The sequence below is a fragment of the Anomaloglossus baeobatrachus genome, chromosome 3 (genome assembly GCF_048569485.1).
Source record: "Anomaloglossus baeobatrachus isolate aAnoBae1 chromosome 3, aAnoBae1.hap1, whole genome shotgun sequence".
In the NCBI taxonomy this organism is placed as follows: Eukaryota; Metazoa; Chordata; class Amphibia; order Anura; family Aromobatidae; genus Anomaloglossus; species Anomaloglossus baeobatrachus.
In genome coordinates, this window is record NC_134355.1 from 700,117,583 (window position 1) to 700,133,444 (window position 15,862).

Consider the following 15,862-nt stretch of genomic DNA (forward strand, 5'->3'; position numbering starts at 1 on the left):
GTACACCAGAGGATTCTGGGGGATGAGAGGAGACTGCTGGGAGATTATACAGTGTACACCAGAGGATTCTGGGGGATGAGAGGAGACTGCTGGGAGATTATACAGTGTACACTGGAGGATTCTCGGGGATGAGAGGAGACTGCTGGGAGATTATGCAGTGTCCACTGGAGGATTCTGGGGGATGAGGAGACTGCTGGGAGATTATACAGTGTACACCAGAGGATTCTGGGGGATGAGAGGAGACTGCTGGGAAATTATGCAGTGTACACTGGAGGATTCTGGGGGATGAGAGGTGACTGCTGGGAGATTATACAGTGTACACTGGAGGATTCTGGGGGATGAGAGGAGACTGCTGGGAGATTATGCAGTGTCCACTGGAGGATTCTGGGGGATGAGGAGACTGCTGGGAGATTATACAGTGTACACCAGAGGATTCTGGGGGATGAGAGGAGACTGCTGGGAGATTATGCAGTGTACACTGGAGGATTCTGGGGGTTGAGAGGTGACTGCTGGGAGATTATACAGTGTACACTGGAGGATTCTGGGGGATGAGAGGAGACTGCTGGGAGATTATACAGTGTACACCAGAGGATTCTGGGGGATGAGCGGATGTGTCGCCAGGGGTTAAGGGGATACCCAGAACCGGGCCAAGGGGTTGCTTCTGGAAAGGGGACCACGGTGTCGTGACCCGGTCTGTGCTCCCTGGTTCCACAATAAAAAGGGGGGTTGTGTTCGTGACGCCACCCGTGGAATGTGATCAGAGATGACCACCGCTGCTGCAGAACCTCCGGGGTGATGGAAGGCAGCTTGAGATGGGACGGCTCCCCACGGGTAGAGCCTTTTCCCCGGGGCAGTGTGTTAGTCTATGGGGGGAGTGCAGGACACGAGCACAATAAACAGGCAGACTCACGGTTTTGCAGTTTCTTTGTCCTTTACTGATGATGGTATTCAGCAGAGTACTGTCCACGGAGTCTGTGAGGGGTTCAGGGCTTCTCCCACCCAGCCGGGCCGTTTTGGCTTCCTTGCCTGCACTGTGTGTCTGTGGCCCTGCTGCGGTATGAACTATGCAGCTGGCTCTGCTCTGCTCTGCTCCTAGGTACCGACCTGACAGGCAACTCGAGTCCTTCCTAGTATGTTCCTGAACTCTCCTATGTTGCTTGTGTCTGTGGTACAGGTGAAAGATCTGGAATCTTCACTTCTCTGGTGGTAACTGTGCAGTATGTAACCTGCCGTCTCGGATCCAGCACCCGTTCTGTGTGCTCCACTGGGATGAGCTCAGCAATGCTCTGTCTCCCAGGAATGTTCCTCTGTGTACTCTTTCTCCTTCCCTCAGACCCTCAGCTAGGCCTGGAATTGGTCAGTGGATCCTGAGGTGAGCTAAAGCCAGCTTCCAACCTGCAGAGATCCTGTCTCCTCAGTGCTCTGCACTGAACTACCAAACTGAAACTACTCCTGACCATTTCCTCCCTCCACCAGAATATACAGGGAAGCAGCTTGGTCTCCCCCTTCTGGCCAGGAGGTCTTGATGTTGTGTGTGGGGAGTTAACCCTTTGTGTTGTTACTGTGGCAACCCTGGGGTGCCACATTCCCCCTTAGTGAAGAACAGTACTCCGGGACTGTGAAACAAACAAACAAGTTATCACAACAATTATATATATACAGAGTCTCAAAAGGAAAAAATACAAAAACCTTAAAGCTCAAAAAGAGTCCAAAATGTTCAAAAATATATAAGTGTTCATACAGTATAGTCTCTGTAGGTACTGGGCTTTTGGTCTTAACGTTGCAATTAAATAAACATTTCAATCAACAAACACTTCTTAAAGGTGTCTCTACTCTGGTCATAAGTGCAGTAGGCCTCACGGCCCTCGGGCCACCAACAATGTGATCAAGTTGTAACTCTCCGTGCTGCCACCTTACACCACTCTTCTCTCACCTTTTCTGTACACTAAACTGTTACGGTTTTTCATATAAACATTATAACATATGTACATTTTATATGCAATTTCACATTAGTCCTTATATCTTGCTGGTATCTGACCCTGAGTACTACGCTGTGACCTGCGTACTGCTGGTGTACTGGGTGTACTTAGCATAATAGTGTGGGTGGAAGTGTACCTATTTGGTGTTTCTGGTACTTGTGAGGATGGTGGACTGACTGTAGGACTGGCAAGCTCACTGGGACCAGGAATCTGTTCTTCCTCTACGGTTTCAACTTCCAGTTCTTCATGTCTTGGGACTTCTTGTGGTATGGATTCTGATGTTGGTTCCGCCACTTGAGGGAAGGCGATCATTGGGACTACTACTGCTCCATAGTAATTTGGCCATGTTTTTGGGAAATCTCCTAAGACTGTATGGAACACATCTTCTTCCTCCTTGACAGGTTGTACCTGTATGGGTAAGGTGACTTCTGGTGTCTTCAGGGTTTCAGGACACGGTTTGAGTTGATCTCTTGACACGACAGCTGATGTCCTTCCTTCATCCTTACTGATGAGACACACTTTGGGATTATCCATACTGGATGGTAAGACTGTATATGGGGTGGTTTCCCACTGATTATCCAATTTGTTTGTGCGCCGTTTCCTCTTGAGAACTTGGTCACCAGGTTGCAATGGGGTTGCTAGAGCATGCTGGTTGAAGTTTCTCTCTTGTCTTCCCCTAGCTTGTTGGAGACTTTTCTCTACGCACTCTTGTACTTGGCGATACTGTTGCTGACGTAGGGTATCCCAATTGGATTCTTGAATTTCTGCATCTGGCTTCAGAATTCCCATATCTAAATCAATTGGCAGTTTACCGGGCCTTGCACGCATAAGGTAAGCGGGGGTGCAGTTTGTAGAACTCACCGGGACATGATTGTACAAGTCCACCAAGTCTGGCAATTTCTCTGGCCATTGATTTCTTTCTGACTCTGGTAAGGTCTTCAACAGGTCAATCACAATATGGTTCATCTTCTCACATAAGCCATTTGTTTGGGGATGGTATGCTGTTGTGCGGATCTTTTTACAGCCATACATGTTGCAGAATTCTTGGAAGATCTGTGATTCGAAAGCTGGACCTTGATCTGCAAGGACTTGTTCTGGGTAACCATGGGGTCTGCAAAAGTACGTCTGGAATGCTTTAGCTGCTGTTCTAGCTGTAAGGTCTTTCACGGGTACCACCACTAAGAAGCGTGAGTAATGGTCCACGATGGTTAAGGCATAGACATAGCCGGACCGGCTTGGTGACAACTTGACGTGGTCTAATGCGACTAGCTCGAGTGGTTGCTTGGTTACTATGGACTGGAGTGGAGCTCTCTGGTTCTGTTGATCCTTTCTTCTGAGGTTGCATGGTCCGCATTTTCTACACCAATCTTCAATTGATTTTCTCATGCCAACCCAGTAGAATCTTTCTCTTAAGAGCACTTCCAACTTTTTCCAACCAAAATGACCAGCACCGTCGTGGTAAGCTTCCAGAACCATCTTGACGTCTCTCTTAGGCACGATGATCTGCCAGACCAACTCATGTGTTTTTGGATTGGTGTGCCTTCTACAGAGCTTCCCTTGGTACAGGAACAATTTACCTCTCTCCTTCCAGAGATGTTGTGTCTCAGCTGGGGCATTCTGATTAGGGTATGCACCTTGTTGTGTAAGCAGTTCTTTCACTAGCTTCACAGCTGGATCGCTGTCTTGTGTGTCAGCCCATCCGTGGTGTGCTAATGGGTTGAGAGTTGCCTGCTGTTGTTTTTGGTAGACACTTGGTTGATACTGTCCCACCTTAGGATGGTGAAAGGCCGGCAGCTCAATTTCTTCCAGTCCCTCCGGTTCCTCTTCCACGTCCCCCGAGTGTGGCATCCGGGATAAGGCATCTGCATTCCCATTCTTGTGGCCTGCCCTGTACTTGATGACAAAGTTGTAGTTTGACAGTCGGGCTATCCATCGCTGTTCCAGCGCACCTAATTTTGCAGAGTCCAGGTGGGTCAACGGATTGTTGTCAGTAAAGATGGTAAATTCTGCAGCTGCCAGGTAGTGTTTGAAACGCTCTGTTACAGCCCAAACTACTGCCAGTAGTTCTAACTTGAAGGAGCTGTAATTCTCTGGGTTTCTTTCTGTAGGCCGGAGCTTCCTGCTTGCAAAGGCAATAACTTTCTCTTTGCCTTCCTGCCTTTGAGAAAATACTGCTCCCAGTCCCACGTTGCTGGCATCCGTGTACAAAATGAAGGGTTGATGGTAATCTGGATATGCCAGGATCTCTTCTCCTGTCAGTGCCCACTTCAACTTCTTAAAGGACTCTTCTTTCTCATCACTCCACTGGAAAGGAGGATTTCGGGCTGCAGACTTCTTTGACTGTCCTACCAGGATGTCTTGTAGGGGAGCTGCTAGCTTCGTGAACCCTTTTATAAATCTTCTATAGTAGCCTACCAGTCCCAGGAATTGCCTCACCTCTTTCACGCTGGTGGGTCTCGGCCAATCTCTGATCACGGTAACTTTTTCAGGATCTGGTGCTACCCCTTCTGAGCTCACAACATGTCCCAGGTACTGTACCCTTGGCTTTAGAAGGTGACACTTGGATGGCTTGATTTTCATGCCGTATCCGGATAAGGCTTCAAACACTTCTGCCAGGTCTTGTAGATGCTGTTCATAGGTCTTGGAGTAGACTATGACGTCATCCAGGTACAGGAGGACAGTTTCAAAGTTCTTATGTCCTAGGCAGCACTCCATCATTCGCTGGAAGGTACCAGGTGCGTTGCAGAGTCCAAACGGCATACAATTGAACTCACAGAGGCCCATCGGCGTGGTGAATGCTGTCTTCTCCTTGTCAGCCTCTGCCACAGGAACTTGCCAATACCCACTAGTCAGATCTAGGGTGGAAAAGTAAGTAGCGGATTTTAATGCAGCCAATGACTCCTCTATCCTAGGTAATGGGTATGCATCCTTGTGTGTAATGCGGTTGATCTGTCTGTAGTCTACACACATCCTCATGGTCCCATCTTTTTTCTTAACTAGCACTAGTGGGGCTGCCCAGGGGCTACAACTGTCTCTTATTACCCCTGCTTCTTTCATTTCTTTGAGCATGTCTTTGGCGCATTTGTAGTGAGCTGGTGGTACTGGTCTATACCTCTCCTTTATGGGTGGATGGTTACCAGTGGGTATAGTGTGCTCTACCCCTTTGATCTGCCCAAAGTCTAATGGGTGTTTGCTGAATATTTGTTCATATTCTTTCACTACCCTGTATACTCCATGCTTTTGATGGGAGGGTGTAGAATCGGTACCTACATGTAGCTTTTGGCACCAATCCTCCAGCTTTCCCTCTGAGCCATTGTCTTCCGCCCGACTTGACGGCTTCAAGGGCTCAACGGTGGTGATGGCGTTGTTATCAACCGTATATAGCTTAGCCATGGTAGCATACTTAGGTAGGGTGACCTCATCTTCCCCACAATTTAGAAGGCGTATTGGCACTCTTCCCCTGTGTACCTCAACTATTCCTCTGGCCGTCAATACAGTGGGCCTACTGTCTGAGTACACAGGTTCTACCAGGGCCTGATAGTCTCGCCCTCTGATGCCTATTGCGGCTCTACACCAGACCAGCATTTCAGTTTTGGGAGGAATTACAATAGGTATTGGGTCACTTACCCTTGCACTGCCAATTTCACCTCCTGACATTTCTACCTGCTGCTTCAGCATCAAGGCTTAATTTCCTTCTGCAGGAGTCTCTGTTGCCCAGGTTTGGCAGTCTCGACGATCTGCTGCAAGACAGTAATTACCTCTGCAAAACAATTTTCAATTACATTCATTCCTAGCAGCATAGTTGGTTCACGTTCTCGTCGGTCAACATCAACAATGATAATACCCTGATTCTGCAATTCTACTCTCCCAATCTTAATGGTCATTTCTCTGAAACCAACCTGTGGTACTAATTCACCATTGCTAGCCCATATATTCAATGCAACATTAGATGGACCACTGCTAACGTCTGAATCAGCCCAGTACCTCTTATAAAGGACATGCGGAATTGATGATATTTGGGAACCAGTGTCCAGCAAGGCGTTGAGCGGAATGCCATCCAGCACGATGGGGATGACTGGACGTCCCCCCACATACTTGTCGTGCCAGGGTGAAGGACCTTGAGAGTTCATTCCTGAGGAGCGGCCCGCCTCCCCAGGGGATCCCCATTTAAAGCACATTCACGGGCAAAGTGACCTGGCTCATTGCAACGGCGGCAAATGGGCTGTCCATCCGGCTGGTAGCGGTCGCTGGGTCGTCCTCTCGTCGCTTGGTATCTCCTAGGCCTCATCCATGGGACATCCTCCTTGCTGGTCGCCAGCTCAATCTTGGGTGCAGACTTGGATCCACGCAGCTCCTGGACGATTCTAGCCATGGAAGCAACAGTGTCTGTAAGGGCATCAAGCTTTTGATGTAGAGCCTCATTAGTGATCGGCTCCAGGTGGTTAGCAGCAGCCGCTGACATGGCCGATGTCACCGGCACTACTGGCTGCTGGGGTGCCGCTGTAAGGTGTTGAACAGAGTCTATATCCTGCGGCTCCTCCACCTGCTGGAGGCGGATGGCTCTATCCTTTAGCTGGGCAAATGTTAGTCCTGGATCCTGGATCACCATCATGCTCAGTTGTCCCCGGTGGGAAGGGGATGAAAGTCCATCCAGGAATTGGTCTATCAGCAGCTTATCTGCTCCAGGGGCTAAGGCAGGTTCTGCTAATTTAAGTGCTCTGAGCGCCTCCTGTAAGTTTAGGGCAAAGCCTCTCGCGCTCTCTCTAGGTTTTTGCTTGCATCCAAAGAACCTCATTTTAGCCCGGCTGCCAGCAGTGGATTCAAAAGCTGCTTTTAGTCCAGCTATTATATGCTCTACAGTGTCCTTTGCATCGTCCGGCCAGGATGTAGCCTCCCGCTGGGCATTGCCGGTTAACTGTCCCATAAGCATACCAACACGCTGAGCTTCTGTCAGGGGGTACATGCTGTAGTAGATTTTTAGCTTTCCGATAAAGTCATTAAGTGTGTTGGGCTCACCTGAGTACTGCGGCAGCCACACTGCACCCGGGGTGTACGGCATCAGGAACGGCATGATAGGTGCCGCTGCACCGCCGGGTACAACAGCGTCTCCCTGCTGCGACATCTTTGCGCCCCCTTAGTTAATTTCACCAGTCTTCTTGACAGCAAGCCTGGGACACTTTTCTGCGTTTTCGTTCAGGTCGCAGCACCGAGCGCACCTCCTCTGCAAGCAGTGGGCGGAGTCTTAGTTTAGGCGCGATGTTTTCCCGCGCGTAGCAGGTAATGGCGCGATTAAAGATGGCGCCTGAAAAATTTTACCAATGATGTTTTTGGATTTTTCCAGGTATCTTTGCAAAGTTTAAAGTCCGTTCTTTGTTGCAACAATTCACAGTGCAAGTCTTTTATGCGATGCAATAAGTCTTTACAGGCGCACGTCACCCGGGTTGCAGCCGGGTCCAGTCCGCATCCTGTTCGTGACGCCAAAGTTGTGTCGCCAGGGGTTAAGGGGATACCCAGAACCGGGCCAAGGGGTTGCTTCTGGAAAGGGGGCCACGGTGTCGTGACCCGGTCTGTGCTCCCTGGTTCCACAATAAAAAGGGGGGTTGTGTTCGTGACGCCACCCGTGGAATGTGATCAGAGATGACCACCGCTGCTGCAGAACCTCCGGGGTGATGGAAGGCAGCTTGAGATGGGACGGCTCCCCACGGGTAGAGCCTTTTCCCCGGGGCAGTGTGTTAGTCTATGGGGGGAGTGCAGGACACGAGCACAATAAACAGGCAGACTCACGGTTTTGCAGTTTCTTTGTCCTTTACTGATGATGGTATTCAGCAGAGTACTGTCCACGGAGTCTGTGAGGGGTTCAGGGTTTCTCCCACCCAGCCGGGCCGTTTTGGCTTCCTTGCCTGCACTGTGTGTCTGTGGCCCTGCCGCTGTGTGAACTATGCAGCCGGCCCTGTGCTCCTCGGTACCGACCTGACAGGCAACTCGAGTCCTTACTAGTATGTTCCTGAACTCTGCGCTTGTTGCTTGTGTCTGTGGTACAGGTGAAAGATCTGGAATCTTCACTTCTCTGGTGGTAACTGTGCAGTATGTAACCTGCAGTCTCGGATCCAGCATCCGTTCTGTGTGCTCCACTGGGGTGAGTTCAGCAATACTCTGTCTCCCAGGAATGTTCTCTGTGTAATCTGTCTCCTTTCCTCAGACCCTCAGCTAGGCCTGGAATTGGTCAGTGGATCCTGAGGTGAGCTAAAGCCAGCTTCCAACCTGCAGAGATCCTGTCTCCTCAGTGCTCTGCACTGAACTTCCAAACTGAAACTACTCCTGACCATTTCCTCCCCCCAGCAGAATGTACAGGGAAGCAGCTTGGTCTCCCCCTTCTGGCCAGGAGGTCTTGGTGTTGTGTGTGGGGAGTTAACCCTTTGTGTTGTTACTGTGGCAACCCTGGGGTGCCACACGGAGACTGCTGGGAGATTATACAGTGTACACCGGAGGATTCTGGGGGATGAGAGGAGACTGCAGGGAGATTATACAGTGTACACCGGAGGATTCTGGGGGATGAGAGGAGACTGCTGGGAGATTATACAGTGTACACTGAAGGATTCTGGGGGATGAGAGGAGACTGCTGGGAGATTATACAGTCTACACCAGAGGATTCTGGGGGATGAGAGGAGACTGCTGGGAGATTATACAGTGTACACTGGAGGATTCTGGGGGATGAGAGGAGACTGCTGGGAGATTATACAGTGTACACTGGAGGATTCTGGGGGATGAGAGGTGACTGCTGGGAGATTATACAGTGTACACTGGAGGATTCTGGGGGATGAGAGGAGACTGCTGGGGGATTATACAGTGTACACTGGAGGATTCTGGGGGATGAGAGGAGACTGCTGGGAGATTATACAGTGTACACTGGAGGATTCTGGGGGATGAGGAGAGGAGACTGCTGGGAGATTATACAGTGTACACTGGAGGATTCTGGGGGATGAGAGGTGACTGCTGGGAGATTATACAGTGTACACTGGAGGATTCTGGGGGATGAGAGGTGACTGCTGGGAGATTATACAGTGTACACTGGAGGATTCTGGGGGATGAGAGGAGACTGCTGGGAGATTATACAGTGTACACTGGAGGATTCTGGGGGATGAGAGGAGACTGCTGGGAGATTATACAGTGTACACCGGAGGATTCTGGGGGATGAGAGGAGACTGCTGGGAGATTATAGAGTACACTGGAGGATTCTGGGGGATGAGAGGAGACTGCTGGGAGATTATACAGTGTACACCGGAGGATTCTGGGGGATGAGAGGAGACTGCTGGGAGATTATACAGTGTACACTGGAGGATTCTGGGGGATGAGAGGAGACTGCTGGAAGATTATACAGTGTACACTGGAGGATTCTGGGGGATGAGAGGAGACTGCTGGGGGATTATACAGTGTACACTGGAGGATTCTGAGGGATGAGAGGAGACTGCTGGGAGATTATACAGTGTACACCGGAGGATTCTGGGGGATGAGAGGAGACTGCTGGGAGATTATACAGTGTACACTGAAGGATTCTGGGGGATGAGAGGAGACTGCTGGGAGATTATACAGTGTACACCAGAGGATTCTGGGGGATGAGAGGAGACTGCTGGGAGATTATACAGTGTACACTGGAGGATTCTGGGGGATGAGAGGTGACTGCTGGGAGATTATACAGTGTACACTGGAGGATTCTGGGGGATGAGAGGAGACTGCTGGGAGATTATACAGTGTACACCAGAGGATTCTGGGGGATGAGAGGAGACTGCTGGGAGATTATACAGTCTACACCAGAGGATTCTGGGGGAGGAGAGGAGACTGCTGGGAGATTATACATTGTACACTGGAGGATTCTGGGGGATGAGAGGAGACTGCTGGGAGATTATACAGTGTCCACTGGAGGATTCTGGGGGATGAGGAGACTGCTGGGAGATTATACAGTGTACACCAGAGGATTCTGGGGGATGAGAGGAGACTGCTGGGAGATTATACAGTGTACACTGGAGGATTCTGGGGGATGAGAGGAGACTGCTGGGAGATTATACAGTGTACACCAGAGGATTCTGGGGGATGAGAGGTGACTGCTGGGAGATTATACAGTGTACACTGGAGGATTCTGGGGGATGAGAGGTGACTGCTGGGAGATTATACAGTGTACACTGGAGGATTCTGAGGGATGAGAGGAGACTGCTGGGAGATTATACAGTGTACACCAGAGGATTCTGGGGGATGAGAGGAGACTGCTGGGAGATTATACATTGTACACTGGAGGATTCTGGGTGATGAGAGGAGACTGCTGGGAGATTATACAGTGTACACCGGAGGATTCTGGGGGATGAGAGGAGACTGCTGGGAGATTATACAGTGTACACCGGAGGATTCTGGGGGATGAGAGGAGACTGCTGGGAGATTATACAGTGTACACTGGAGGATTCTGGGGGATGAGAGGAGACTGCTGGGAGATTATACAGTGTACACTGGAGGATTCTGGGTGATGAGAGGAGACTGCTGGGAGATTATACAGTGTACACTGGAGGATTCTGGGGGATGAGAGGAGACTGCTGGGAGATTATACAGTGTACACCGGAGGATTCTGGGGGATGAGAGGAGACTGCTGGGAGATTATACAGTGTACACTGGAGGATTCTGGGGGATGAGAGGTGACTGCTGGGAGATTATACAGTGTACACTGGAGGATTCTGGGTGATGAGAGGAGACTGCTGGGAGATTATACAGTGTCCACTGGAGGATTCTGGGGGATGAGGAGACTGCTGGGAGATTATACAGTGTACACTGGAGGATTCTGGGGGATGAGAGTAGACTGCTGGGAGATTATACAGTGTACACCAGAGGATTCTGGGGGATGAGAGGAGACTGCTGGGAGATTATACAGTGTACACTGGAGGATTCTGGGGGATGAGAGGTGACTGCTGGGAGATTATACAGTGTACACTGGAGGATTCTGGGGGATGAGAGGAGACTGCTGGGAGATTATACACTGTACACTGGAGGATTCTGGGGGATGAGAGGTGACTGCTGGGAGATTATACAGTGTACACCGGAGGATTCTGGGGAATGAGAGGAGAATGCTGGGAGATTATACAGTGTACACCGGAGGATTCTGGGGGATGAGAGGAGACTGCTGGGAGATTATACAGTGTACACTGTAGGATTCTGGGGGATAAGAGGTGACTGCTGGGAGATTATACAGTGTACACTGGAGGATTCTGGGTGATGAGAGGAGACTGCTGGGAGATTATACAGTGTACACTGGAGGATTCTGGGTGATGAGAGGTGACTGCTGGGGGATTATACAGTGTACACTGGAGGATTCTGGGGGATGAGAGGAGACTGCTGGGAGATTATACAGTATACACCGGAGGATTCTGGGGGATGAGAGGTGACTGCTGGGAGATTATACAGTGTACACTGGAGGATTCTGGGGGATGAGGAGACTGCTGGGAGATTATACAGTGTACACTGGAGGATTCTGGGGGATGAGAGGAGACTGCTGGGAGATTATACAGTGTACACTGGAGGATTCTGGGGGATGAGAGGAGACTGCTGGGAGATTATACAGTGTACACCGGAGGATTCTGGGGGATGAGAGGAGACTGCTGGGAGATTATACAGTGTACACTGGAGGATTCTGGGGGATGAGAGGAGACTGCTGGGAGATTATACACTGTACACTGGAGGATTCTGGGGGATGAGAGGTGGCTGCTGGGAGATTATACAGTGTACACTGGGGGATTCTGGGTGATGAGGAGAGGAGACTGCAGGGAGATTATACAGTGTACACTGGAGGATTCTGGGGGATGAGAGGAGACTGCTGGGAGATTATACAGTGTACACTGGAGGATTCTGGGGGATGAGAGGAGACTGCTGGGAGATTATACAGTGTACACTGGAGGATTCTGGGGGATGAGAGGAGACTGCTGGGAGATTATACAGTGTACAGTGGAGGATTCTGGGGGATGAGGAGAGGAGACTGCTGGGAGATTATACAGTGTACACTGGAGGATTCTGGGGGATGAGAGGAGACTGCTGGGAGATTATACAGTGTACACTGGAGGATTCTGGGGGATGAGAGGAGACTGCTGGGAGATTATACAGTGTACACCGGAGGATTCTGGGGGATGAGAGGAGACTGCTGGGAGATTATACAGTGTACACTGGAGGATTCTGGGGGATGAGAGGAGACTGCTGGAGATTATACAGTGTACTCTGGAGGATTCTGGGGGATGATAGGAGGAGACTGCTGGGAGATTATACAGTGTACACTGGAGGATTCTGGGGGATGAGAGGAGACTGCTGGGAGATTATACAGTGTACACTAGAGGATTCTGGGGGATGAGAGGAGACTGCTGGGAGATTATACAGTGTACACTGGAGGATTCTGGGGGATGAGAGGAGACTGCTGGGAGATTATACAGTGTACACTGGAGGATTCTGGGGGATGAGAGGAGACTGCTGGGAGATTATACAGTGTACACTGGAGGATTCTGGGTGATGTCGGTCTCGTTGGTTGTCAGGTTCCTCTCCGGTGTCAGGACGTCGCTGTGTATTTCTCCCTGGAGCAGTGGGAGTATATAGAAGGACACCGGGGTCTGTACTCGGATGTTGTGGTGGAGGAGCGCCGGCTGTCTGTATCTCCAGGTTAGTGGAAACCTCCGTTCTTTCTTCTTGGCCGTTGTTTTCTGTGGTCGGCATTAGCAGATGTCATGGAGCCGTACCACTACATGTCACACACATGTCTACAATCACCTGTTAGGAAATATGGGGTAATATCTTCCTCCTGGGACCTCCATGGGGCAGATATCCTTAATATCAGGAATGTTATCGTTTTTGGTACCTGAGCCTCATCTCAGTTACCTGCCTCCAGTGGAGCTCTGCTGGGGAGGGAGGTGGGAGCAGCTGGTACCTGTTAAAAGCAGATCATGGCCCGGAGCCAGGGTTCAGTTCTGGGAGATTTGTTGTGCTGTCAGTGCTCTACAATTTTCGAAATGAAGTGCTCCTCCTCACAAGATCTGTGCCATTCCTTTGACCACAGGTCCAGTAACTTTCTTTTGTTTTTCATTTTTCTTTTTTGTGTGTGTCTTGTCCCCTTTGTAACTTCTCTTCTACAATTTTAGAAGCATTGCCCAATTGTTGGATAAAATATATAAAATGTAATAGTTTTGTTCCTCTTGCTCTTTAATTCGTATACCTGAAGCCCTGTGAGGCCAAACTTTGCCAGTAACGGGCGTTCGTTCGGCCTCTATAAACGATTGGTGGTGGCAGCTAGTTTTTCTTGGGTTATTGTGGTGCTTGGCTGTGAGCGTACTGAAGTGTATGTATATACTGTATCTATATTTATGTACACTACAGTTCAAATGTTTGGGGTCACCCAGACAATTTTTATGTTCTCCATGAAAAATTCTTCTTCTGCTTATGTAATCAGTTGCATAATGAATAGAGAATATCGTCCAGACAGTGACGAGATTAGAAATAATGATTTTTACTTGAAATAATAATTTTCTCTTCACACTTGGCTTTCGTCACAGATCGCTCCTTTGCACAATACCAGCTTTGCAGTCCTTTGGCATTCTAGATTCTAGCTGTTAATGTGCGGAGGTAATCTGGAGATATTTCGCCCCATGCTTCCCCCCCCCACAGGTTGGATTGTCTTGGTGGGCACTTTTTGGCACCATACGGTCACACTGCTCCCACAACAGCTCTATAGGGTTGAGGTCTGGTGACTGGGCCCCTCCATTACAGATAGATACCAGCTGCCTGCTTCTTCCCTAAATAGTTCATGCATAATTTGGAGGTGGCTTTGGGTCATTGTCCTGTTGTAGGATGAAATTGGCTCTAATCAAGCGCTGTCCACAGGGTATGGCATGTTGCAAAATGGAGTGATAGCCTTCCTTATTCAAAATCCCGAATCCCTTTTACCTTGTACAAATCTCCCACTTTACCAGCACAAAAGCAACCCCAGACCATCACATTACCTCCACCATGCTTGACAGATGGCATCAGGCAGTCTTCCAGCATCTTTTCAGTAGGTCTGCTTCTCACAAATTTTCTTCTGTGTGATCCAAACACCTCAAACTTCGATTCATCTGTCCATAACACTTTTTTCCAATCTTCCTCTGTCCAATGTCTGTGTTCTTTTGCCCATATTAATCTTTTCCCTTTATTAGCCAGTCTCCAATATGGCTTTTTCTGTGCCACTCTGCCCTGAAGGCCGGCATCCCGGAGTCTCCTCTTCACTGTAGACGGTGACACTGGCGTTTTGCGGGTTCTATGTAATGAAGCTGCCAGTTGAGGACCTGTGAGGCGTGGATTTCTCACACTAGAGACTGTAATGTCCTTGTCTTGTTGCTCAGTTGTGCAGAGCGGCCTCCACTTCTCTCTACTCTGGTTACAGCCTGTTTGTGCTCTCCTCAGTTGTGCAGCGCGGACTCCACTTCTCTCTACTCTGGTTACAGCCTGTTTGTGCTCTCCTCAGTTGTGCAGCGCGGCCTCCACTTCTCTCTACTCTGGTTATAGCCTGTTTGTGCTCTCCTCAGTTGTGCAGCGCGGCCTCCACTTCTCTCTACTCTGGTTACAGCCTGTTTGTGCTCTCCTCAGTTGTGCAGCGCGGCCTCCACTTCTCTCTACTCTGGTTACAGCCTGTTTGTGCTCTCCTCTGAAGGGAGTAGTACACACCGTTGTAGGAAATCTTCAGTTTCTTGGCAATTTCTTGCATGGAATATCCTTCATTTCTAAGAACTAGAATTGACTGTCGAGTTTCACAGGAAAGTTCTCTTTCTCTGGACATTTTGAGAGTTTAATGGAACCAACAAATGTAATGCTCCAGATTCTCAACTAGCTCAAAGGAACGTCAGTTTTATAGCTTCTCTAATCAGCAAAACTGTTTTCAGCTGTGCTAACATACTTGCACAAGGGATTTCTAAACATCCATTAGCCTTCTAACACAGCAAACACAATGTACCATTAGACACTGGAGCGGTGGTTGTTGGAAATGGGCCTCTACACACCTATGTAGATATTGCATTAAAAACCAGACGTTTGCAGCTAGAATAGTCATTTACCACATAACAATGTATAGAGGGGATTTCTGTTTAATGTTAGCTTCATTGAAAAAAATAAATCAGGAAATATCTAAGTGACCCTAAACTTTTGAACTGTAGTGTATCTATAGTGCCTTGCAAAAGTATTCGGGGCCCTTGAATTTTGCATAGGCTCCTCCTCCTCAACCTGTGGGACCTCCACCTTTGGCATGGCTAAGGGGACCCTGGTCTTTGTGTTTCTTTCCCTGAGGCCACTCAGATAGCAAGGGACATGACGTTCTCCAGCGATGTGGGTGTGAAGTACTGCAGTATGGAGCCCCTCAGCCTCACAGAGAACACCTGGACAAACTTACTCCGGTTGTTCCATAGGGTGTTTGTGGCTCACCTCCAGAATTCCCAGCAGTACTCTTCTGCAGGGCACGCCCCCTGCTGGATCTTACAGAGCTGGGATTCCGCCAGGGAAACGCTATCAGGTTCACCGTAGACCAGGGCCAAAGCCGCAAAAAAAAGCCCACCGACCACATAGACAGACGAATCGAAGTTCGAGGTCTTTGGATCACACAAAAGAACATTTGTGACACGTAGAACAACTGAAAAGTTGCTGGAAGATCTGTCAAGCATGGTGGAGGTCATGTGATGGTCTGGGGTTGCTTTGCTGCTGGTAAAGTGGGAGATTTGTACAAGGTAAAAGGGATTTTGAATAAGGAAGGCTCTCACTCCATTTTACAACGCCATGCCATACCCTGTGGACAGTGCTTGATTGGAGCCAATTTCATCCTACAACAGGACAATGACCCAAAGCACACC

The 15,862-nt window shown here is 49.4% G+C and overlaps 1 protein-coding gene across 1 annotated transcript in view; it reads left to right on the top strand.

Annotated features, from left to right (window-relative positions):
- LOC142297465 (uncharacterized) overlaps nucleotides 1-15,862 on the top strand; it is a 159,888-nt gene that overhangs the window by 134,561 nt on the left and 9,465 nt on the right. The window contains exon 16 of the mRNA XM_075341691.1: nucleotides 12,533-12,656. Coding sequence (XP_075197806.1) covers nucleotides 12,533-12,656 — 124 coding nt within the window. The remainder of the gene's footprint in view (nucleotides 1-12,532; nucleotides 12,657-15,862) is intronic.